This window comes from Nyctibius grandis, chromosome 11 (genome assembly GCF_013368605.1).
Source record: "Nyctibius grandis isolate bNycGra1 chromosome 11, bNycGra1.pri, whole genome shotgun sequence".
Taxonomy (NCBI): Eukaryota; Metazoa; Chordata; class Aves; order Nyctibiiformes; family Nyctibiidae; genus Nyctibius; species Nyctibius grandis.
In genome coordinates this window covers 6,217,536-6,239,904 of record NC_090668.1, presented here as the reverse complement: position 1 = coordinate 6,239,904, position 22,369 = coordinate 6,217,536, and the positions used below count along the sequence as shown (strand labels likewise).

At 62.0% G+C, this 22,369-nt stretch overlaps 2 protein-coding genes and 2 long non-coding RNA genes across 4 annotated transcripts; 2 read left to right on the top strand and 2 right to left on the bottom strand.

Annotated features, from left to right (window-relative positions):
• Window positions 1-1,439: 1,439 nt before the first annotated feature.
• On the top strand, window positions 1,440-4,060 carry LOC137668711 (zona pellucida sperm-binding protein 3-like). The gene is made up of 9 exons (XM_068410452.1): window positions 1,440-1,808; window positions 2,266-2,384; window positions 2,473-2,576; window positions 2,793-2,970; window positions 3,045-3,165; window positions 3,261-3,352; window positions 3,522-3,658; window positions 3,735-3,824; window positions 3,899-4,060. The coding sequence occupies exons 1-9, from the start codon at window positions 1,440-1,442 to the stop codon at window positions 4,021-4,023; spliced, it is 1,335 nt and encodes a 444-aa protein (XP_068266553.1). The 3' UTR covers window positions 4,024-4,060.
• Window positions 4,061-4,571: 511 nt separating this feature from the next.
• On the top strand, window positions 4,572-6,131 carry LOC137668983 (uncharacterized). Its single transcript, XR_011049017.1, has 2 exons — window positions 4,572-4,668; window positions 5,764-6,131. It is a non-coding gene; the product is annotated as an uncharacterized lncRNA (long non-coding RNA).
• Window positions 6,132-9,233: 3,102 nt separating this feature from the next.
• On the bottom strand, window positions 9,234-10,786 carry LOC137668969 (uncharacterized). The gene is made up of 3 exons (XR_011049016.1): window positions 10,429-10,786; window positions 10,095-10,237; window positions 9,234-9,588 (listed from the first exon to the last, which is right to left on the bottom strand). It is a non-coding gene; the product is annotated as an uncharacterized lncRNA (long non-coding RNA).
• A 354-nt stretch (window positions 10,787-11,140) lies between these two features.
• On the bottom strand, window positions 11,141-21,235 carry LOXL1 (lysyl oxidase like 1). The gene is made up of 7 exons (XM_068410342.1): window positions 20,179-21,235; window positions 14,210-14,318; window positions 13,095-13,232; window positions 12,637-12,793; window positions 12,457-12,552; window positions 12,143-12,258; window positions 11,141-11,806 (listed from the first exon to the last, which is right to left on the bottom strand). Exons 1-7 carry the CDS (start codon window positions 21,233-21,235, stop codon window positions 11,800-11,802), a joined length of 1,680 nt encoding a protein of 559 aa, XP_068266443.1. The 3' UTR covers window positions 11,141-11,799.
• Between the last annotated feature and the right edge of the window lie 1,134 nt (window positions 21,236-22,369).

The window sequence follows — 22,369 nt, the reverse complement described above, 5'->3', positions numbered from 1 at the left end:
GGCAAGGAGCAGCAGAAATCCCCTTTTTTCATAGTAAAATACCTCCTTTTCTCTGAGTCTGGGTGTGTTTCTCCACCTGGGACTCACCTCTACTCATCTGAGCCATGTAAGCACAAGGTGACCCATCAGAGGGATATATTCTGCTGGGCTCAAGCCCTGATACCGGAGTTGGCCCTTGAGCTGCAGCTCTCCGGGATGCGATGGGGTGAGACCAGGCATCTCTCTCCCGCGTGGTCCTTGCAGCCAAGGACCTGGCGGAGCAGCGATGCTCTCTCTCAGGAGGGGGCAACCACTTATTTACTGATTCAGCATCGCCCGCTGCCCTTATCTCCCCGACACATGGGGCTCAGCCTCCTGGAATCCCTGGCATTTCTACGCAAGCGCCAATCTCAAGGTATTTTAAACACAAAAGCGAAGTCTTGGACCCGCTGACAGCAGCAGAGATGGGGCATCAAGCTCCTGGGGGGGAAAAGGGGAAGGTTTTTACGTTGGCCCATTGTAAGGGGTATAAACTTCACACGGGTGGGTTTTGGGGATGTTGAGTCAGGCACAAGCCAGTTGCAGCTCTGAACCCCGTGGGATTTCTTCTAGGAGTGGGCTGGCCAACATCTGCCCCTAAAGCTTTCTGGTTTTTTTGAATTTTCCCAGAAATGGCTGAGCTGCTCCAGCTCAAACATCCAAATCAGAGGCTTTCTACTGTCCCTGCAGCTCCCCAGGGACATCCTGAAAGGGGGAGAGGGATTTGGGATGTGAAAGAGAGCTCAGCGGGGTGCTTGCAGAGCCCTGGCAGGGAAAAAGAGTTAAAGATGCTCAGAAGAAGGGACGGAAACTCCAATAATGAGGCTTGAAAACATACAGGGTTTCTTTTTAAACCCAGTGCTGACTGAACATCCCGGTCCCGGTCCTGCTGAGGAGCGGGGAGATGCTTAAAGCCCCTGTTTGGGCTGGAGCTGCAAGCACGTGGGCTCCCCCCCGCCAGCACATCAGCATCCGAGCGGAAAACCAAAGTCCCAGGGGGGCCGATGGCGCAGGGCAGGGATGGTCCCTGCGGAGGGGATGGGAAGCACCCGGATTGGGATCATAGACCTGCCCCCTGCTCTTGTCCCCTCCCCAGCAGCCTTGAAAAACCCCCTTATCACCTTATAACCTAAACAAGCCACTTTGTACCAGTCTCCCCGTCTCCGGCTTCTGCTGAGTTTTATAAACAACTTCCCCCAAAGAGGCTGACGAGGATGTTTGCTCTCGCCTTGGGCAGCCCAGGAACGGGGGGTCCCGGCACCCCGGAAACGACTTGGTCTTGCCACATCCCCACATCCACGAGGGCTGGCCTTTGGGTGCCATTAGTCCCCAAACGGGACGGCTCCTGCTCCCAGGGAAGATATAAAGGCTGGAGGAGCAGCCCCGGCTCTCTGTGCCGGGGTTTGCTGGAAGGAGGAGGGATGGGACCCAAAAGCGGCTTGATGCTCGCTCTTCTCTGCTGGGCGACAGGCGAGGTGGCTGCCTACCCACCCTGGGATTTCTCCTGGGGTGACCCGGCGAGCCGAGGAGCGCGGGCAGACCCCCACGCCTGGTCCTGGGTGGAGGATCCTCAATCCCGAGCCGTCTCCAGCCAGCAGCCGGTGACGGTGCAGTGCCAGGAGGCTCAGCTGGTGGTGACGGTGCACAGGGACCTCTTCGGCACCGGCCGCTTGGTCAACGCGGCCGACTTGACGCTGGGGCCGGCGGCGTGCAAGCATTCCTCGCTGAACCCTGCCCACAACACCGTCACCTTCACCGCTGGTCTCCACGAGTGCGGCAGCATTGTGCAGGTAAGGCCTTCTCCCCTCAGTGTTTCCCACAGCCCTGGGATCCCACCTGGCAACCCCCCGCCCGGGAGCAGCTCTAGGTTGTGGGACCATGCACCAGACATCCCCCGTGACGCCAGGGTGTGCCAGACTCAGGGCACCATCAAGGAACAACTTTGGGGAAAGATGAGCAGGTATTTCCCCCAAATGGGAGCGTTTTTCCCCAAAGCTGCCTTGCCCTCTCAGCTGGAAGCACGCCGATGGTGCAAAGCCCCCATGTCAGACCCATTTCACTCCTGTTTTGTCCCATGAGGAAGTTTAAATCGCTGAGAGCAGAGCAGGGCTCCTTCTCCACCCCTTTTCCTGGCTTTTTCCCCCTTTATTTGGATTTCCCCAGTTGGGAAAGGACAGCTAGGTGTCTTGGTGGTGGCAGGAGGTGGAGGTGGCCTCACCGCCAGCTTCTCACTGCTTTTCTACCCAGATCACGCCGGACTCCCTCATCTACCGCACGCTCCTCAACTATGACCCCAGCCCCGCCAGCAACCCCGTCATCATCCGCAGCAACCCCGCCGTCATCCCCATCGAGTGCCACTACCCCAGGTAAGGGCTTCCCATCCTCGGTACCCCCACTACAGTCCCCAGGGACCAGCACGGGGCCGTGTCCTGATGCGTGGTGGTCCTTGCCCAGGAGGGAGAACGTGAGCAGCAACGCCATCCGGCCCACCTGGGCGCCCTTCAGCTCCACGCTGTCAGCAGAGGAGAGGCTGGTGTTCTCCCTGCGCCTCATGAATGGTAGGTGGGAAGCCATCCCGACCTGCGGACGAGGATTTTCCACCCTTTTCCCCCAGTATGGGGCAGCTTGGGGACCCAGCACCCCACTGGGGAAGCCAATACCCCCATGGCAAACACCAACGCTCCTGCTTTGGGCTGAGCCTTGGCTCTGGTCCCGCGGGAGCTTGGGGACAGCTGGAGCCACCCTCTCTTTGTCACCCTGGCGCTGCCTTGCAGAGGACTGGAGCGCCGAGAGACCCTTCACTGGTTTCCAACTGGGCGACGTCCTCAACATCCAAGCAGAGGTGGGCACCGAGAGCCACGTGCCGCTGCGGTTGTTCGTGGACAGCTGTGTGGCCGCCCTGAGCCCCGGCACCGACTCCTCACCCCACTACTCCATCATCGACTTCAACGGGTGAGCACCGGGGCCGTGGCAGCGCTGGGGGGAGGAACCTGCTGGGATGCTGACCCCACCTCATCCCACCCCAGGTGCCTGGTTGATGGGAGGGTAGATGACACCAGCTCTGCCTTCATCACCCCCCGGCCCCGGGAGGACATGCTGCGCTTCAGGATCGACGTGTTCAGATTCGCGGGGGACGCCAGGAACCTGGTAAGGCTGCGTGTGTGTCCCCCCCCACCAGTCCCAAACCAAGCCGGTGTCCCCCACGAGTGTGTCCCCACCTCTCCCCCGTACCCTCCCCGCAGATCTACATCACCTGCCACCTGAAGGTGACCCCAGTGGACCAAGCCCCGGACCCTCTGAACAAGGCTTGCTCCTTCAACAAAGCCAGAAACACGTGAGTAACCACAACACTGGGCCAGGGCATGTCTGGGCAGGTCCCCACCAGCATCCCACAGCCCTGGCGTGGCACGGGGATGCGTCATGGACCCAGACTCTGGGGACACAAATACTCTGTGGGTGCTGGCGTGGGGGGCTCCAGTGACGATGCTCCCACCCTGCTGTAGCTGGGCGCCCGTGGAAGGCACCCGGGACATCTGCAGCTGCTGCGAGACGGGCAACTGCGAGTCCCCCGCGCTGTCCCGGAGGCTCAACCCCCTGGAGCGATGGCCCAGCCGCCGCTTCCGCCGCCATGATGCCAACGGTAAGGTCCCCATGGGGACAGAGGGGACACCTCGGGGTCGCAGGGCGAGCCCGCCTCATCACTCCTTCCTCCCCAGGGAAAGAGGCTGAAGCTGACGTGGTCATCGGCCCCGTGCTCCTCTCGAGGGACGCGGGCGCCGTGGGAGAGCGGCAGGAGGGAGGTCAGGGTGAGTCCCCGCCGGCCGTGGCCCCGTGACACGGCCCCGGTGCCGAGCGCTAACAGCCCCCCTTGGTTTTGCAGGTGGGGCGATGGCGGTGACCAGCGTGGGGACGGGGCTGATGTGCGCGGCGGCCGGCGCGGGACTGGCCGGCGCGGTGCTGGCTGTTGGCGTGGGGCGCAGGAGGTGCGCCCGTGCCTCGGCGTGAGCGCGGGGCGAGAGTGAATAAAGCCTGCGAAGGACAACGTGCCTCCGTGCCGCTCCCTCTGCGATGGCACCCTGGGGACCCTGCCGGGGGGGAGCATCCATCCCCGGCATGTAGCCGTGGGGGTGCTGGAGCCCCCCAGCTCCCGGGGGGGATCCCAAACATCTTCATCTGGGCTTCAGCCCTTCCTGGGGCTCAGTTTTGGGAGCTGGCACTGGGGACAGTCCCCTCGCTCCGGAGGAATCCCAGCTGTGTCCCCCCGCCCTCCGGCCACCGCTCCTGGGGGGGACAGAGCAGGGTGAGGGGGGCTGCGGCTCGGCCAGGGAAGGACCCCAACTCCTTGGGGAGGGCGCGTTTGGGGGGAGCCTCCTGGAAGGGAACAAGTGACACCCCCGGAACCCGGCTGGGCTCCCCCGGTTGGCTCCGGGCCCCGCGGGGGGTGGCCCGGGCCCGGGGCGGGGGGTCCGGGGGGCTGCGGGGCGGGGCCGGACCGGACCGGGCGGAAGGGGCCGGGCCAGGGCTGGGGGAAGGGGCGGGCTCCGCGGGGCCGTGTTCCTCGGGCTGCCACGGTTAGTGCTGCCGCCGTCCGCCCGGAGAGGCCGGGAGCGACCGTGCCGCGGCCCGGCCTGGAGGAGCTCGGCGGCGACGGTGAGTGGGGCCGGGGCCGCTCCGCGGGGCTCCGGGAACAGCCCGGGCGAGCGGCGCCGCCGGGTGCCGGGGCTGCCCCGGGCGCTGGGCTCCGGGGGCCGCAGCCCGGCCCCTGCCTCCCTCCCGGGCACGGAGCCGGGGCGCGGCGCAGCGAGGGGCCGGGAGCGGCCGCCCCGAGCCCGGCTGAGGGGCCGGGGCCGGGGAGCGCCCGGGGCGGAGCGGGGGGTCCCGGGCCGGGCCCGGCTGCAGCGGCGCTGGGCGGGCCGGAGGCCGGCGGGGGGCGGCTGCGGGCTCCGCGGGGGCTGCCGGGGCCGAGCCCCGCGGGGAGCTGCGCCCCCGGCCCAGGACAGGACCCCCCGTCCCTGCCCGGGCCGGCGGCCCCCAGCCCCAGGGGCTTTCTTTCCCTTCCGGCCCCACAGCAGTCATTTCAGCTCCCGCCCCCCAGGATCTTTATTTCAGCTCCAGCTCCGCATCGTTTCTTCTCCAGCCCTACAGTTTTTATTTCAGCCCCGAAGGATTTATTTTAGCTTTACTCCTGCGGTCTATGTTTCAGCTCTAGCCCTACAGTTGATAGCTCCAGCTCTGTGATGTTTCAGCTCCAGCTCCAACCCTGCAGTTTGTATTTCGGCTCCATCCCCTTCCCTACCATATTTATTTCAGCTCCAGCTCTGCATCATTCCAGCTCCAGCATCTGTGTTTCACCTCCAGCCCCCGGGTCTGTATTTCTACCCCAGCCCTATGGTTTTTATTCCAGCCCCATCCCCACAGTCCCTATTTGGGCTCCAGCTCTGCATCATTTCAGCTCCAACCTGGGAGTGATTATTCCATCCCTATGGTTGGTATTTCAGCCACAGCCCTCATCCCACAATCTTTATTCCAGCTCCAGCTCTGTGTTGTCTCAGCTCCAGCCCCAGCCCCACCATCTTTATTTCAGCTCCTGCCCCACAGTCTCTGTTTCAGCCCCAGGGTCTTTATTCCAGCCCCAGCTCTGTGTCCTGTCAGCCCCAGCCCCACACTCTGTGTTCCAGGTCCAGCCCTACAGGTTTTTATTTCAGCTCCTGCCCCGTGATCTTTATTTTAACTCCAGCTCTACAGATTTTATTTCAGACTGAGCTCCGCCCCTACGGTCTTTATTTGGGCTTCAGCTCTGCTGCACCATCTTTATTTCTGGCCCAGCTCCAGCCCTACAGCCTTTATTATGTCTCCAGCTCTGCGATGTCTCAGCTTTAGCCCCACAGAATCACAGAACCAACCAGGTTGGAAGAGACCTCAGGGATCATCCACACTCTTTATTTCAGCTCTACTATTTGAGCTCCAGCTCAGAACTGCTCCTGGTTCTTGCAGTCATAAATCAATCAATCACTGTCATCGCTTGAATATCACTATGAGCTGTCAACACCGTCCCAATGTTGCCTTGTCCATGTGTGAACCTTGAATAAAGAATTGGCCCTGTTTCGCCCAGAGATCTATTTCATGTGTTGAGTTCGGACTGGTACACGCTGGTGTACGGAGCTTTGGGGGCAAACGCAACTGGACCCCCACCTCCTGTGAGGGTCCCATGGCCCTGACCCCCCCCACCCACCAGCCCAACACCCTCTTTCCCACTCTCACCCCCCCCAAGTCCCATTTGGCTGCTGAGCCCCACAACCCAGCCGGGTCCTTCAGCCCCAAACACAGCACTTAGTCTCCGGTTCAGGGGCTGGGAACCCCCAGCCTGGTGTGATGGGGAAGGGGGAGTGTTCCCACCCACAGCCCAGGCAGGGAGTGCTTGGGAACTGGGGGGGCAGCTCCCACAGGGAGGAATCAGCCCCAGGGTGCTCAGAGCAGCACCTGCCCACCTTGGAAAGCTTTATTGTATTCTCTTAAACTTTATTAGACTTAAATTAGTATTATTACACATCATATTTACAGTTACATAATAAACCAATAATAATTACCTTATCGTTATCTTTAATTATAATATTCTACACCCCAGCACCACCACCATCCCCCTCAGCCGCAGCCCCCGCAGGAGCCGGGCCCGGCCCCCCCCAGCGCAGCCCGGCCGTGCCCCGACCCCCCACCCGGCTCCTGCTGCCCCTCAGGACCCGCTCGGGACCCACCCGCCTCCCGTCCCGGGCAGCGCCCGGTGCCTCTCGCCGCCCCTGCGGGCCCCGGCACCCGCTCGGCGCCGCACGAACCTCCGGGGCCGCCGCCGCTGCCCGACCCCAGCGGGGAGCTGCCGGCGGCACCGGGCCCCGCTTCCCCACAGGGCACGGCCCGGCCCAGCACCCCCGCCCCGCCACACCGCCCGCCCGGGCCCGCACAGCGCCGGGTCTCCCCCGAACCGCCTCCTGCCCGGGGCCCGGCCCTGTCACTCCCGCCGCCGGAGCGGAGCTCGGGCCCGCCCGCGCCAACAGAGGCCCCGGCCCGGCTCCCACTGCCCCGCTCCCGGCGACCCCCAGCCGGGCTCCTCGGCCCACGGCGCAGCAGCACCGGCACCGCACCTCTCCCCGCACCCGTCGCTCTGCACTGCCACCACCACTACCGTCGCCGCCCGCCCGCGCACGCGTCCCACGGTTTCCAGCCCCTCTAATCCCGGCCCGAGAAACCGCCCGGCCCCGCCAATCCCGGCCCGCCCGTCCCGACCCGCCCTTCTGCCCTGGGCCCAATCCCGGCCGAACCGTCCCCGTCCCTGCTCCAGCCAATCCCGTTCCGTCCCTTCAATCCGGCCCCGCCCCGCCCGCCCCCACTCCGCCCAATCCCGGCCCGTCTTTTCAATCCGCCCCCGCCCGGTCCCCGGCCCCGCTGTCCCGCCCAGGCCCCGATCCCGCCGCCGCTCCGGGAGGCGCGGCCCGGCCGGAGGAGGGAGAGCCCCTTCCTGGCCTCGCTGCGGAGCCCCCGCACGCCCTCCCCGGCACCCCACACCCGCTCCCGGGGCTGTGCAGCGGGGCCGCGACCCCTGCGGCTCCGCGGAGCGGCGGCGGCGCAACCGGGTCCCCGGGAAACGGCGGCGGCGGCGAGGACGGGGAGCCGGGTGGGGCGGGGCCGGATTGAATAGACGGGCTCGGATTGGGCGAGTGGGAGACTGGCGGGGCGGGGCCGCATTGAAGGATCGGTCTCGGATTGGCCAGAGCGGAGGGGGCGGGGCCCGGCCGAGCGGGCCAGGATCGGGCCGGAGAAGATGGGCGGGGCAGGAACAGGCGAGCCGGGATTGGGTCGAGTGAAGATGGGCGAGGATGGGCGGGTCGGGATTGGCGGGGCTGCACGTGTCGGGCCGGGACTATTGCGGCGCCGCGGAGAGGCGGCGGCGTAATTGGACCCCCCGGGGAACGGCGGCGAGGACGGGGGGCGGGGCCGGATTGAAGAGACGGGCCCGGATTGGCCGCAGCGGAGACAAGCGGGGTCGGGAAGGACAGGCCGGGATTGGGCCAGGGGCAGAGGGGCGGGACGGGCATCGGCGGGGTAGGATTGGCGGGGCCGGGCTCTGTCCCGGGCCGGGATTGGCGGGGCCGGGCGATTTCTCGGGCCGGGATTGGCGGGGCCGGAGGCCGTCGGGCGCGTGCGCGGGCGGGCGGTGGCGGCAGCGCGGAGCGGAGCGGCGGGCGATGGTGCCGGTGCTGCGGTGCCGGTGCTGCCGCCCCGCGGGCCGAGGAGCGCCGGTGAGCCGGGCCGGGGGGCGCCGGGAGCGGGGCGGCGGGGGCCGTGCCGGGGCCTCTGTTGGCGCGGGCGGGCCCGAGCTCCGCTCCGGCGGCGGGAGCGACAGGGCCGGGCCCCGGGCAGGAGGCGGTTCGGGGGACACCCGGTGCTGTGCGGGCCCGGGCGGGCGGTGTGGCGGGGCGGGGGTGCTGGGCCGGGCTGTGCCCTGTGGGGGAGCGGGGCCCGGTCCCACCGGCAGCTCCCCGCTGGGGTCGGGCAGCGGCGGCGGCCCCGGAGGTTCGTGCGGCGCCGAGCGGGTGCCGGGGCCCGCAGGGGCGGCGAGGGGCACCGGGCGCTGCCCGGGACGGGAGGCGGGTGGTTCCCGAGCGGGTCCTGAGGGGCAGCGGGACCCGGGTGGGGGGTCGGAGAGCGGCCGGGCTGCGCTGGGGGGGAGACCGGGCCCGGCTCCCGCGGGGGCTGCGGCTGGGAATAATTAAAGCTAATAATGTAAATCATTGTTTTTATTTTATTATGTTATGGTAAATGTGATGTATAATAATGCAACTTTGACCTAATAAAGTGTTACAGTGCAATAAACTTTCCCCGGTGGGCAGCTGCTCTCCCCTCCCCATGAGATCTGCCCCCCCAGTTCGCCAGCACTCCCCGCCCGGGGCCATTCCCCCTTCCCCATCACACCGGGCCCGGGGCTGCCAGTCCCTGAGCTGGAGACTAAGTGCTGCGTTTGGGGCTGAAGGACCCGGCCGGGTTGCGGGGCTCAGCAGCCAAAGGGCACTTGGTAGGTGGGTGGGGGGTGAGGGCAGGGTGGGGGGTGCTGGGCTGGGAGGGGGTCAGGGCCACGGGACCCTCACCGGAGGTGGGGGTCCGGTCGGGTTTGCCCCCAAACCTCGGGACACCGCCATGCACCAGGCCGAACTCAACGCGTGAGATAGTCTCTGGGCGAAACGGGGGTTGGGGGGCCCACTCTTTATTCAAGGTTCATACATAGATGAGGTGATATTGGGACAGAGCTGACAGCTCATAGTGACAGTGATTGATTTATGACTTTAGGAACAACCAGAAGCATCTGTGAACTCAAGCACCCTTAGTCAGGGCTTAACGAGTCCAAGAGTCCATTAGCAGGAGAGGGAACCAGCAGCAGGAGCCAAGTCAAGGTGATGCAGGGCTGGGACATCCATCAGCAGGAGAGGGACCAAGCTGAGTGTCCCTGGGCTGGAGCTGCAGGAAGCAGGAGCAGCTCTGACCTGGTGTCTCAGCTGTCCCAACATGCTGAAGAAGCTGGAGCTGTAACAAGGCAGGGGGTGCGTTAGCGAGCGTGAAAGGCAGCCTGGGAACTGCACCCCAACCCCACTGCCCGAGACACGGGGATGTGACCCACAGAGCCAACCTCAGGCAGCTCTTGCCAGCTGAGAACACCCCACACCAACACCAGAGACAATTTACCTAGCTGTGACACCAAGCACAAACCTACAGCTAGAACCCAGCATGAACCCCCTGCCCAGGCCAGGCACACAAATGATACCATGAGCAATTAGTGGCTGATGAGCCCAGCCTGTAACATGGGCAATTTGATGAGTCTGCACAGCTGTCCTTAACGTCCCTAAACCTGCTCCCCTCTGTGTTGGGGTCCCCCAGCATCAGGCTGAGGCACTCTTAAAGCAGCAGAACAAATCCCCTGGAGATGCCAGGCCGAGCAGCCTTGGCTCCCGCCCCCGCCAGCGAACACCCGGCTGTTAGAGCAGAAAGCGAGGGAGCGAGCCAGCTCGTCCCTCAGCTGGAGCATCTCTTACCTGGAGTGCGCAGGGTCGGGAGCTGAGGGGGTGCTGAGCCGGAGCGTCCGTTGCTGGGGTGTGGGAAACCAAAGCATCTCTGACCTGGAGTGTCCGGTATGTCGGCTGTCCCCGAAACCTTGTAAGGCTGAGCCGGCCGGGAGCTGCGATAAAGCGTGTGTGAACGGGAGCTGCCCCGGGACTCCTCGGGCTGCACGGCCAGCGCTGCCGGGCAGAGGCCAGAGCCGGGCAGGGTCGTCCCCAGCGAGGCCCCCAGGCCCAGCAGCCGCCCCCGGGAAGGGAAGGGGGGGCCTGTCCCGTGCCCGGGAGGGAAGGAGGCAGCGGCCCCACTCACCGTCGCTGCCGAGGTCCTCCAGGCCGGGCGCCGGGGTCGCGGTACGGTCGTCCCCGGCGTCTCTGGGCAGAACGGCGGCAGCAGGAGCCGGGGCCGTCCGAGGGGCCCGGCCCCTGCCCACCGCCCCCTGGGACCCCCCGCCCCACGGGAGGGCAGGGACTGGGCTGGGGGTGGAGACCCCGAGGGGAGTAGGGAAAGGGGGGGGAGCGGGGGCACGGCGGCTCCCCCGCCCGGGGCTGGTCGGGCTGGGGTCGTGCCGAGCCGGGCGCTGCGAGGGGCGGCTCCTCCGTCCGGGCGGGCGGTGCTCGGGGCCCAGAGCCGAGCGCGAGAGGTGGAAGGAGCGGAGCGGGGGCAGCCGGGACAGCGCCGGGGGCAGGAACGGGGCGGGCGGTGCTTAAATAGGGGCCGAGGGGGCGGGGCCAGGAGGGGGCGGGGCGGGCTGGGACCGCTGGGGCCGTGGGCTGGTGGTGGGGGACGGGAGGTGGCCATGGGGGACAGAAGATGAGGGGGACAGGGGCTGGGGGAGGACAGGACGTGGCGAGGGGGGAGAGCTGTGGCTCCCAAAGCACAAAGGATGTCACCAAGAGGGTGGCCGTGTCCCACACCCCCTCCCCAGCCAGGAGCGCTTGGGATGTCTTGGGGAGCACACTGTGGAAGAGCCACCATCTTTCCCTTCGAGCACCTCTGGGAGAGATCCCAAACACCGACCCCCTCCAAAGCAACGTGTTTTAATGATGTCTGGTTTTAAAGATCGTGAAAATTATAATAATATTAATAATAACAACAATAATAATAATAAAACAAGACTTCCAGTCATCTCAAGGGCTCCCTCCCTATTTGTAAAAGCCGAACTGAGGCAGCAAGCCCCCGCGTGAAGGTGACGGGATTTCCAGCACCTTTTGGTCCCAAAAATAACCAGAGCATCCCGGTGTGGCAGCAGCCTCGAGAAGAGGGGTCAAGCATCCTTGCTAGGGCAGCACCTCCAAATTCGGGCTATCTTCTTCTCCCCTGGGCAGGTGGCATCACCAGAGACCCCCCCTCCAAAAAAAATGCCGAAGGGGTTAAAGACTGCAGCGCTCTCACTTGCTAATATGCGATTTATACAGCATTTATGGCCCCCTGCCTTTGTTCCAGCTACAACTTAGCATCTGTTTCCCTCAGGAAATTTGAAAATAAAAGGAAGATTAAAGAAAAGTTAAGTATAAAAAAATATTTCAGAGTCATTCTCATGTGGAAAAATGGGGCTTTTTTTGGGGGGGGTCTCAAGGAGCTGCTGATGGGTCTGCGGTGGGACAGAGGAGCCAGCTCAGGTGCTTTCTCGAGAGGGGGACAGAGGCTGGGGCAGGTGACGTCCCTCCGGCCCTGCTCCCATCAAGATCTGAAAGAAGACCAGAAAAAAACCATCCCAGGATTTGGGGAATGCACGTAGGAAAACATTTACCACATTATTTTAAAAACAGAGTGGGGGTTTCTTTTGAAACTCCACTTCTTTCTGCCCTGGAATAATAAGGGAATTCGATATAAACACCCCAAAAGGAGCGAGACACCGACCCCCAGCTCCACCGCTGGCCAAATCCAGCTGCTTTTTGGATGCTCATGCAGAAAACCCGGATGAAGGGGAGGAGAAAAGGACTTAAACTGCTCAGGTCCAACCCCCATCTCTGATTTTTTTGCCAAGGGAAGGACAGAGAAGGACAGAGGGACGTCTCCTTACTGGGAAATCTTGCAGTTTGTCGTGGCGACGTAGCGGCCGGTGTAATGGATGTTGCACCTCACCACGTTGTTGGTAAAGTCTGACTCCAGGACGACGTATTTGGGGTTCACTTGAACCTAAAAATGAGTGAAAAGGAAGGAAAAACACCCTCAAAAATTGGGAAGAGGGAAGACAGGCAGTGCCTAAACCCATATTAAAGGGGTGGCACTGAAAAAGGCGCGTGGTCCTGAACCCAATGGTTGAGAAGATCACAAAGCCAACCCCCAAACTGATCACATTTGCCCCTAAAAATCTCCCCCGATGCCCCTGGCCACCTTTAAGACATAATTCCCTGGCTGCACATCTGTTATATCGATCCACTGGCAGTCGATGTCGGCGTTGTAGGTGTCATAGCAGCCCGGGCTCAAGCCCTGTGGGGAGAAAAGGGGGGTTCAGGGTGTGCTGGGGAGGGGGGTGGACCCCAAGGAGCCCTTCGAGCATCCCCCCAAAGCCACCTGGGTGTGGGCTGTGCAGGCATAACGCTTCAGGTTGCCGAAATCGCACGTGGTGTCCTCGAGGCAGAAGCTGGCTTTGTGGCCCTCGGCCACCTTCCTCCCTGTGGTGGCATCCAGCAGGTCGTAGTGGCTGAACTCATCCATGCTGTGGTAGTGCCTGGGGACAGGGTGGGGGGGGACAGAGTCAAGACCCCTCAAATGGTGCTGTCCCCTCCCCAGATGTGATTTTGGGGGCTCCCCATCAACCCTGGGTCCACGGCAGCTTGCCAGCTCTCTCCTTGGGGACATTAATTGCAGGAGCTTGGTGGCTTTAGGGACATAGGTGTGAAGCAAAGTGACATCCCCTCTGTAAAGAACTCAAAGCAAAGCCACAAAAAAAAGGGGAAATGCCATTAAAAAAGCCATAAAGCTGCCATGGAAAGGAGGAGGGCTGTTGGCGGGGAGGTGGGGACACTCACTGGTGACAGCTGTGCCACTCCCAGCTGTGCCGGGGCCGGCTGGGCAGAAAGTCGGCCGTGCCCTGGTTCTTCACGCGCTGGGGAAACCGCAGGAGCACCCGCACGTCGTAGTCGGTGGCTTCGGCGGTGTAGGCGGTGCTGGGGACATCGGGGAGGGTCAATGCCAATGTCCCCCCCGCCCTCGGCCCCCAGCCTCGGGGAGGACACGAACCCCCCCCCAGGTGTGGGGCGCAGGCTCAGCCCTGGCACCCTCGGGGAGAAAAAATCCCCAGCGAGGGCTTCTGCGGGGAGAGGGTCCTCGGCGGAGAAGGGAACGGGGGAAAAGAATAAGGAGAGAGAAGGTCCCTGCTTCGCTTCCAGCTCTGCTGAGCTCTGCTCTTTGCCCTTTCCTCTCCCCTTCCCTCTTTCCTTCTCCTTTCCTTTCACCTCCTTCATCCTTCTTCCCCTTCCCTTCCCCTTTCTTCTTCCCTTTCCCCTTTCTTCTCCTTTCCTCTTTCCTTCTCCTCTCCTTCATCCTTCTCCTCCTTCCTCTTCCCTTTCCCTTTCCTTTCCCCTTTCCTCCTCCATCCTTCTTCCCTTTCCCCTTTCCTTTCCCCTTTCCCATTCTCTATCCTTCCCTTTCCCCTTCCCTCCTCTCCTCCATCCTTTTCCTTCATCCTTCTCCTTCACCATCCCTTTCCCCTTTCCTCTTCCCCATCCTTCCTTTCCTTTCCCCTTTCCTTCTCCTCCCCTCCATCCTTTTCCTCCTTCCCTCCTCCCTTTCCCTTTTTCCCTTCCTTTTCCCCTTTCCTTCCCCTCTCCTTCATCCTCCTCCATCCTCTTCCCCCACCAGCACATCTCCCATTCCCCCCACTTGCCCCCTCATCTGCCCACTCCCCTATGTCCCCATCTCCCCAGGACCCCCCTCTCTCCCCCCATGTCCCCATCTCCCCAGGACCCTCCCCATGCCCCCCATGTCCCCATCTCCCCAGGACCCCCCTCTCTCCCCCCGTGTCCCCATCTCCCCATGATCCCCCCCATGCCCCCCATGTCCCCATCTCCCCAGGACCCCCCTCTCTCCCCCCATGTCCCCCCTCTCCCCCTCTCCCTAGGACTCACCCCACAGCTGCCCCTACCTGGCCAGGCACTTCTCCTCGGCCGCGCAGCGCAGCGAGTACAGGTGAGCTCGCTGCACGTAGGTGGACGCTTGCACATAGTTGGGGTCTGGCACCAAGTCGGGGAGACCTGCCAGGAGGATGGGGACAGCCCTGAGGAGGGGGACAGGGCTTGGGGACAAGGCTTGGGGACGCAGCTGTCCCCTCCTCGAAGCAGCCGGCCCCGACCTTGTAGGGAAGGTTTTGCTTTGGTGACCGCCACTTTTTTTTTAATTTTTAAGCTGCAGATGGAAAATCGTCCCTTCCCCTCCCCTTCCCCCCCGGCTCCCGCTGGCAAATCCCAATCCTCCATTTTCCTACAGCGGGATTGCTCAACCCAGCCTCCTGGAAGCAATTACACCCAGCCCCGGCTGGCTGCCGTGCCCAGCTGCCATGCGAGGGGTTACCGGGGTCCCCTCGAGCCCCCCGGCTCCCACCCCTGCAGCAGCCATGGACCGGGGGGTGACATGACCCCCAGAAATGGGGGGTCCCTATTTCCTGCTCTGTTTCCTGTTTTTCACCCCAAAACCCCAGCCCCCCCGCACCATTATCCTTCCTCCCCTTTAATTCCCGACGTTGCCCCCAACTTGGGGCGGAGCCGAAGCGAGCTGCGGACGGAGAGATGGACAGACAGACAGACAGCAGCAGGGACGGGCGGGGGCTGCCTCGCTTTCCAAAAGCATTACGAAGCCCAGCTGGAGCCGGCGCCTCCCCCCCCCAGCAACGCCCTTTCCCACCTCCCCTTCCCCAAGGCTCCTCTGGGACCACCAACCCGTCACTGCCCCTCAAGAAGGACCAGGATGGGGGGGGGGTGATGCTCCCCAGGTGCTCCGTGCCTCAGTTTCCCTTCTCACAGCCCTCTGCAAAGCCAAGCTCTGCTCCGCAACAACCTCTGCTTAGCATCTCTCCTTCCTGCGAGCTCACCAGCCTGTCCCCATCCTCGTCCCCATCCTCATCCTCGTCTTTGTCCCTGTCCCCATCCTCATCCCTGTCCTCATCCCCATCCCCATCCTCGTCCCCGTCCCCGTCCCCATCCTCATGCCCATTCCCATCCCCACCCTCATCTGCAACCCCATCCCCGTCCCTGTGCCCATCATCATCCCCATCCTCATCCTCATTCCCATCCCCATGCCCATTCCCATCCCCATCCTCATCTGCAACCTCATCCCCATCCCCGTGCCCATCATCACCATCCTCATTCCCATCCTCATCCTCATCCTCATTCCCATCCCCATCCTCATCCCGTCCTCTTCCCCCCTACCCACTCCCATCCCCATCTTCATCCCCATCCTCGTCCCCATGCCCATCATCATGCCCATCCCCATCCTTGTCCCCATCCCCGTCTCTGTGCCCATCATCATCCCCATCCCCATCCCTGTCCCCATCCCCTTCCCTGTCCTCATCCCATCCTCACCCCCATCCTCATCCTCATTCCCATCCCCATCCTCATCCCGTCCCCTTCCCCCCTACCCACTCCCATCCCCATCTTCATCCCCATCCTCGTCCCCATGCCCATCCCCATCCTTGTCCCCATCCCCATCTCTGTGCCCATCATCATCCCTATCCCCATCCCTGTCCCCATCCCGTTCCCTGTCCTCATCCCATCCTCATCCCCATCCTCGTCCCCTTCCCCATCCTCACCCCCATCCTCATCCTCATTCCCGTCCCCTTCCCCCCTCCCCATTCCCATCCACATCTTTGTCCTCATCCCCATGCCCATGCCCATCATCATCCTCATCCCCATCTTCATCCCATCCTCATCTCCATCCTCGTCCCCTTCCCCATCCTCATCCCTCATCCCCATCCTCATCCCCACCCCTATCATCATCCTCATCCCCATCCTCATCCCTATCCCCATCTTCATCCCCATCTCCGTCCTCATCCCCATCCTCATCTTCATCCCCATCCCATCCCCAGGGACCAGGGAGCTCCAGCCACATCACCTCCTCCCTTTAACACCCTGACAATTCCCAGCACATTTCCTTTTTCCTCTCCTATATTTTTTTATCCCTATTTTCCCTTTTTTTTTCCCCCCTTCTCCACGGGCAAGAAGAACAATGCCTTCTTGTTTCTCGCCCTGCCTTCCCTCGAGGGATCACGTCACTCCTCTGGAGCTCGTTTCCTGCCCCGCTTGCTTGGTCATCGCTGCTGATGTAATACCCAGGGGGGACCGCGGGGAAGGGGGAAAATGGGGAGAGCTTGGAAAGACTTGTTACCCCCTCCCTTAAAAAAAATTAATACTAAAAACAAGCGACGGAGGAAGACCCCTGGGTCCCGTCCCGCTCGCGAGAGGAACATTTGTCATCAGTTAGAAAACAGCTTTTTTTTTTCCCCTCCCTGCTCTTGTTTATAAGAAATTCTTGGATGCTCCGGAGAGAAACCCGACTCCTTCACCAACGGGGAGTTTTCTTTTCCCCTTCGCCGACAGAACTCGCCCTGGATGGCCCCGTTGTTATTGTAGGGTCTCACGCTTGATTGTCAACTCAAGCCCGGCAGCGAAGGGTCAAACCAGCATCGCTGGGGTTAATACGGCACGATCCAACCTCAACACCTTCCAAATGTCCCCTTAGCACAGCAGGGCACCGAACTGTCCCCGTTGGGGGGGGGGTGGCCAAATCCTGATCCTTTTTTTTGCTGAGCCAGCACTTTCCCACCTCCTGCAAGTCAGGGGGGGTCTGGCAGCCCCCCCGCTATTGCCTGTGAAAAAAGGAGAACCACAGCAAGAAAAATGTTTGGTTTTCCTCCTCCTCCGCCCCTCGGGGAGCTGCCAGAGAAGATTTTTCTTCTTATTCACTGTGAAAATTAGAATAATAATAATTAAAAGAAAAAAAAAGAGGCAGGCTGGCTCCCCGCCGCGCTGTTTGTGCAGGTGTGCGGGGCTTAGCCCAAAAATCCCGGCTCTGTTTTCTGAGAGGGTGGCTGCTTCGCCTCCTCGTCCCTGATAATGCTGGGTCCCAGACCCAGAGACACGGGGACCACCAAAAGGGGTGGCTGTGAGGGACAAGGAGACACTTTCGAGTGACTGAGATGCACCCCTTCACCTCATCCCCACCGAATCTTCTCACGATCCCCAGCTGGTTGTTAAATGCCTGAAGACAGCAACAAAAATCAACCCAGACCCATCCCCATGCCCCCAAAAGGGAGACTTTCCCAGCAAGATTGTCACCTCCTGGCCCAGGTGCCCCATCCATAGGTGACAGCATCCTCGGGTGTCACCACAGCCACCACGACTCAAGTTTAGTGGGTACCAAAAGCCCCATCGCCCCACGGGATTTCCAAACCTTGCTCCCATTCAAAAACCAACCCTGGACGACCTGTTTGCATGAGGGCAAGGTGAAAAACCCCACTGGAGGTGGAGGAAAGCAGAGGGGAGAGGTCCAGGTAGGGGTCAGGGTGAGGAAGCCCCTGGAGATGCCTCCTGGCGGTCGGTCAAGAGTGGGGAGCACCAGTAAGAACCTTGGTTGAACCACACAAGGAGGGGTGGGCTATCTGCTCCTACGGCTTAGATGCCACATGGGCTTGGCTTTCACCAGCCAAGACTTCCTTTGCACGAGATGATTCAGCCCCTCTGGGCAAGGCTTGGGTGACACTTGCATCCTCTACAGCGGCCATGAGCAGAAGACATGAAGACTTTTGGTGTCTCCTCCTCACCTCCTTGCCAAAGCCTGGTTCACTGCCTTTATCTCCATCTCTTGACCAAGCCACATGAGATGCTCCTCTCCCACCTCCACCACAGCCCGGCCTCCTATAGATTTAGAGCTGGAAACCATTTCAACTCTCATCTTCTAAGGTGACTTCACCGGCTGGTTTGGATGGAGGGAGGCGGACGATCCACGATGCTCACGCAAGCCCCTATAAACCCCCTCATAAAAGCCGGTGGGATCTAATTACTTAATTAACCTCCCAGGTGCCCCAGCGAGGGGCCGGGAATGCTGCACATTCCTGGTGGAGCCGATTAGGAGGCTCTTAAAGAGCTTAGGCACATAATTAACATCTGATTCGGCTTTATAAAGTGTTTTGACCAATTAAGAAACCTGCCTGAAGGGTGACCCCGAAGGTGACAGGCTTGGGGTTGGGTTTTTCTTTTTGGTGACCCCCAGGGAGGTGACAACTTTCCCCAAACAAAGTTTGGCTGGAGAGAGCAGTAGGTGACCCCAAGGAGAGGCCAAGCAGTGGGGTGGCCCCAGCGAGCCACCTCCCTGGGCTGGTCAGATGATCTTTATTCCCTTCTTTATATTTATTAACGAAAAATGTGAAGGAGGCTGAGGGCTCCTTCACTGAGAGGTGGGTGTCCTGCTGATGGGCCTGTTGGCCAACGAGGGTTGTCCACCCACCCATGGGCACCCTGTTCTCCCTGACAGAGCTGTGGCACCCATCACCTCTTGGCCCAGCTTCCAGGGATCCTTGAAGGACACAGCCTTTGCCAACAGTGAGAAGCTAAGCTTGGCAGGCATCTTCTCATTTCCCCTCTGTCACCTCGGGTCATCGGCCATCCCCAGATGTCCGTCCCCAGAGACATGGGACCACCAGCATCCCTTGGCTCTGCATCCCTCGCCCCTCAGGAGCGGCTGCTCCCAGCGAGGCGAGCGGAGATCCAGAGGAAGATCCTCTCTGCACAAACCCTGTCCCCAAGCTCTTTCCCGTACATCTTCGGCGGGGCCGGCTGGACCTCAGGCTGACCCAGCCAAGGCTGCTCACGCTGTGTTTACTCACTTGCACGCAACGGGGCAGGGCTGGGAATGAACGCTTCCCCCAGTACGAACCCTCTGGGATGGGTTTTTTCCCAGAAGCCAGGGATGGGGCTGGATGGGTTACGGGGTCAGACGGATCAGAGACTCCAGCTGAGATGGGTTTCCCAAGGGACGGGCAGGGAACAGATCCCCCAGGCTGCTGCTCCTCACGCCCTCCAGCCTTGCTTCCAATTTCACCATGGAGCAAAACCACTCTTGGCAAGCCTCGGCCAAAAGCCACAGGATTTCGTCAGGATCAGGGTCAGTAGGACGTGAAGTGACCAAGTCCCTGCTGCGACCTTGGGCCCCTGCTGCGGCCCCGATGGGAGCGATCAGCCCCGGGTAAGGCAGCACAGATCCACGCGTGAATCAAGTCTGCCCCAGCACAGGGCACATGGCCAGGATGACCCGGGACATGGCATTGTCCTACCCTAGGAGCACGATGTGACCCCAGCCCGTGGCACACAGCCATCCCACGCAGGCAGGATGGCCTGGGACACAGCACAGACCCACCCCACAAATGCAGGAGGACTTGGAGCATGGCACATAACCCTCCATCAAGCATAGTGTCCTCCCGTCCCACAGCACAGACCCACCCCACAAGCACAGGATGACCTGGGACACGGCACAGACCCACCGCACAAGTGTAAGATGGCCTCAGATGCACAGAACCACCCCACAAATGCCAGATGACCTGGGACATGGCACATAAATACCCCATCAAGCACAGTGTCCCCTCATCTCACAGCACAGACCTACTCCATGAAGATGGGATGACCTGAGATGCAGCACAGACCCATCCCATGAACATGGGAAGACCTAGGACATGGCACAGACCCACCCCACAAATGTCAGATGACCTGGGACATGCCCCAGACCCACCCCACGAGCACAGGATGACCTGGGACACGGCACAGATACACCCCAAGCCCAGACCCCGCTGGGACTTGCTGTTTCGCTTCCTTTCCTTTTCCTCCCCATTCTTCACCACCTCAAACATCATTCCCAAAATGTGTAGGGTCTCCAACAGCCCCTCGGTGACCCCTCGGCTACATTTGTCCCCATAGCACCATGGCAGCATCCTTGGAGAGCGACTGGCACTAGACATGGGTGCAGAGGGCTCTGCCCTCGGGGTTGCCTTCTCCCCAGGTAGTGAAGCACCCAGGGCACCGTCCCACCCCGGAGAGCTGCCACCCACCCCAAGGTCCCCCCCAGACTCACCTCGTCCGCCGTGGCTGGGCCGGTAGACACTGCCCACGCTGACCCGGGCCTGGTTATCAGGGATGGCTTGTGGCATTTCGGGGCTCCTCACAGGTAGGTAGGACTCGGGGCGAGGAACCCCGTAAGGCTCCAGCGCCCGAAAAGGCGGCTGCGGCTCGTAGGGTGGGTACTGGCCCCCGTACCCCGTCCCGGCGGGAGCTTGTAGGTTATCGGCCGACACGATGCCGTGGCCGGCGGGTTGCTGGTTGGCGTACGAGTCCAGGCCGCCCTGCTCCGGTGAACCCCCGGCATCGTGATACAAGCTGTGGGAGTACCGGCGATCCAACCCATCGACCGGTTGAGGGGCGGCGGGTACGTAGGGGCGCTCGGCTGCCGGGTAATACCCCTGGGCTCGATAGGGGTTCTGCTCCTCCCCGTAGTCCTCGTAACGCGCCCGGGGTTGGTAGGGGTACACCACGCTGGCGCTGGCCGCCGCCGAAGCCACGGCCGCCCCGCCGGTGCCGGTGCTGCGGTAATAGGTGTACGCTTCGTCGTAAGCCCGGGGTGCTTCGTAGGGCTCGTACTGGGGGGCGAAGGGGAACTGGGGGTACGCCGCCTGCCCGGCGGAGGCGTAAGCGAAGGATGAAGATGATGAAGAAGAGGAAGGTTGGCGCGAGCGCCCGGCGGGCCGGACCCGTTGCGAGGGGCTGCTGTCACCCACGGGGCCCTCACGCCAGTTGTCGGGCACCTGCCCGAACCCGAAGGGATGCCGCGTCTGTCCCCGCACCGTCTCCGAACCCGGTCGCGCCGGTACCACCGGGACCTGCCGCCGCACGCTCCCCGCTCCCCCGCTCCTCGTTCCCGCTAACAACAACCGACTCCCTCCGGGTCTCTCTTGCCCCGCCGGCACATACTCGCTCCCGGTGTTAAGCAAACTATAAACTCGCCCGTTGTTCTCCCATTGGATCAGCTGCCTCCACGGCTGCCCGCCGCCGCCCGCCTCCTCCTGCCCGCCCGCCAGCAAGCACAGCCCGCAGCCCACCGCTGCCCACAGCCCCCACGCTCCCCGCCCCGCCATCCCGCTCCCGCCGCGCTCCCCCCCCGGCCCCTGCCCGCCCAGCCCCGCCGGACCGGCTCCCGGGGCGGTGGAGCGGCCGCGCTCCCCCGGCGGCGGCGGCGGCGGCGGCGGCGGCGGGGAGGGAAGGGGCGGGGCGGGGAGCGGCGCTGCCGGGTCCTAGGGGCGGCCTCCGGCACCGGCCGGCCCCGCGGAGCCGGGAGGGGGTGCGCGGGGCGGCCTGCGCGCAAAGCGCATCCACTCGGGATTAAAAACCTAAAATTTCGGGGCTTTTACACTTTTTTAAACACTGGGACGATTCAGGCCTTCAAAATTTAGGGCGAATTCTGCCAGTTTTGGTGCTAGGAACTGCCTCCAGCACCGATCCGGCCCTCCATGACCTGGGAGGAAGGGCTGCAGGGTGCTGTCTGCACGCAAAATGCATCCACTCAGCATAAAAAACTTGAAAATGTATCTTTCTACACTTTTTTAAGCCCCGGCACAACATCCCCCTTCAATATTTGGGTTGAATTCTACACGTTTTGGTGCTAGGAACTGCCTCCGGCACCGATCCTGCCCTCCATGACCTGGGAGGAAGGGCCTTAGGGTGCTGGCTGCACGCAAAACGCGTCCACTCGGGATAAAACCCCCTGAAATTTCAGGGGGTTTACACTTTTTTAAACACTGGAACGATTCAGGCCTTCAAAATTTAGGGCAAATCCACCACGTTTTGGTGCTAGGAACTGCCTCCGGCACCAATCCTACCCTCCAGGAGCCAGGAGGAACGGCTGCAGGGTGCTGGCTGCACGCAAAATGCATCCACTTGGGATAAAAACCCTGAAATTTCAGGGTTTTTACACTTTTTTAACCCTGGAACGATTCAGGCCCTCAGAATTTAGGGCAAATCCAGCATGTTTTGGTGCTAGGATCTGCCTCCAGCACCGATTCTGCCCTCCATGACCTGGGAGAAGGGCTGCAGGGTGCTGGCTGCACGCAAAATGCGTCCACTCGGGATTAAAAGCTGAAATTTCAGGGGTTTTACACTTTTTTTAATCCTGGCACAACACACGCCTACAATATTTGGGTTGAATTCTGCATGTTTTGGTGCTAGGAACTGCCTCCAGCACCAATTCTGCTCTGCAGGAGCCTGGGGGAACG

Excerpts from the sequence above, each read along its gene's own strand:
- LOXL1 (XM_068410342.1), bottom strand. The coding sequence starts at position 21,235 with ATGGCGGGGCGGGGAGCGTGGGGGCTGTGGGCAGCGGTGGGCTGCGGG. Across the intron at positions 13,233-14,209 it reads GAGGAGAAGTGCCTGGCCAG|CACCGCCTACACCGCCGAAG; the intron begins GTAGGGGCAGCT and ends CGATGTCCCCAG. Across the intron at positions 12,259-12,456 it reads CAGGGAATTATGTCTTAAAG|GTTCAAGTGAACCCCAAATA; the intron begins GTGGCCAGGGGC and ends ACTCATTTTTAG.
- LOC137668711 (XM_068410452.1), top strand. The coding sequence starts at position 1,440 with ATGGGACCCAAAAGCGGCTTGATGCTCGCTCTTCTCTGCTGGGCGACA. Across the intron at positions 2,577-2,792 it reads CTCCCTGCGCCTCATGAATG|AGGACTGGAGCGCCGAGAGA; the intron begins GTAGGTGGGAAG and ends GCTGCCTTGCAG. Across the intron at positions 3,659-3,734 it reads CCGCCGCCATGATGCCAACG|GGAAAGAGGCTGAAGCTGAC; the intron begins GTAAGGTCCCCA and ends CTTCCTCCCCAG.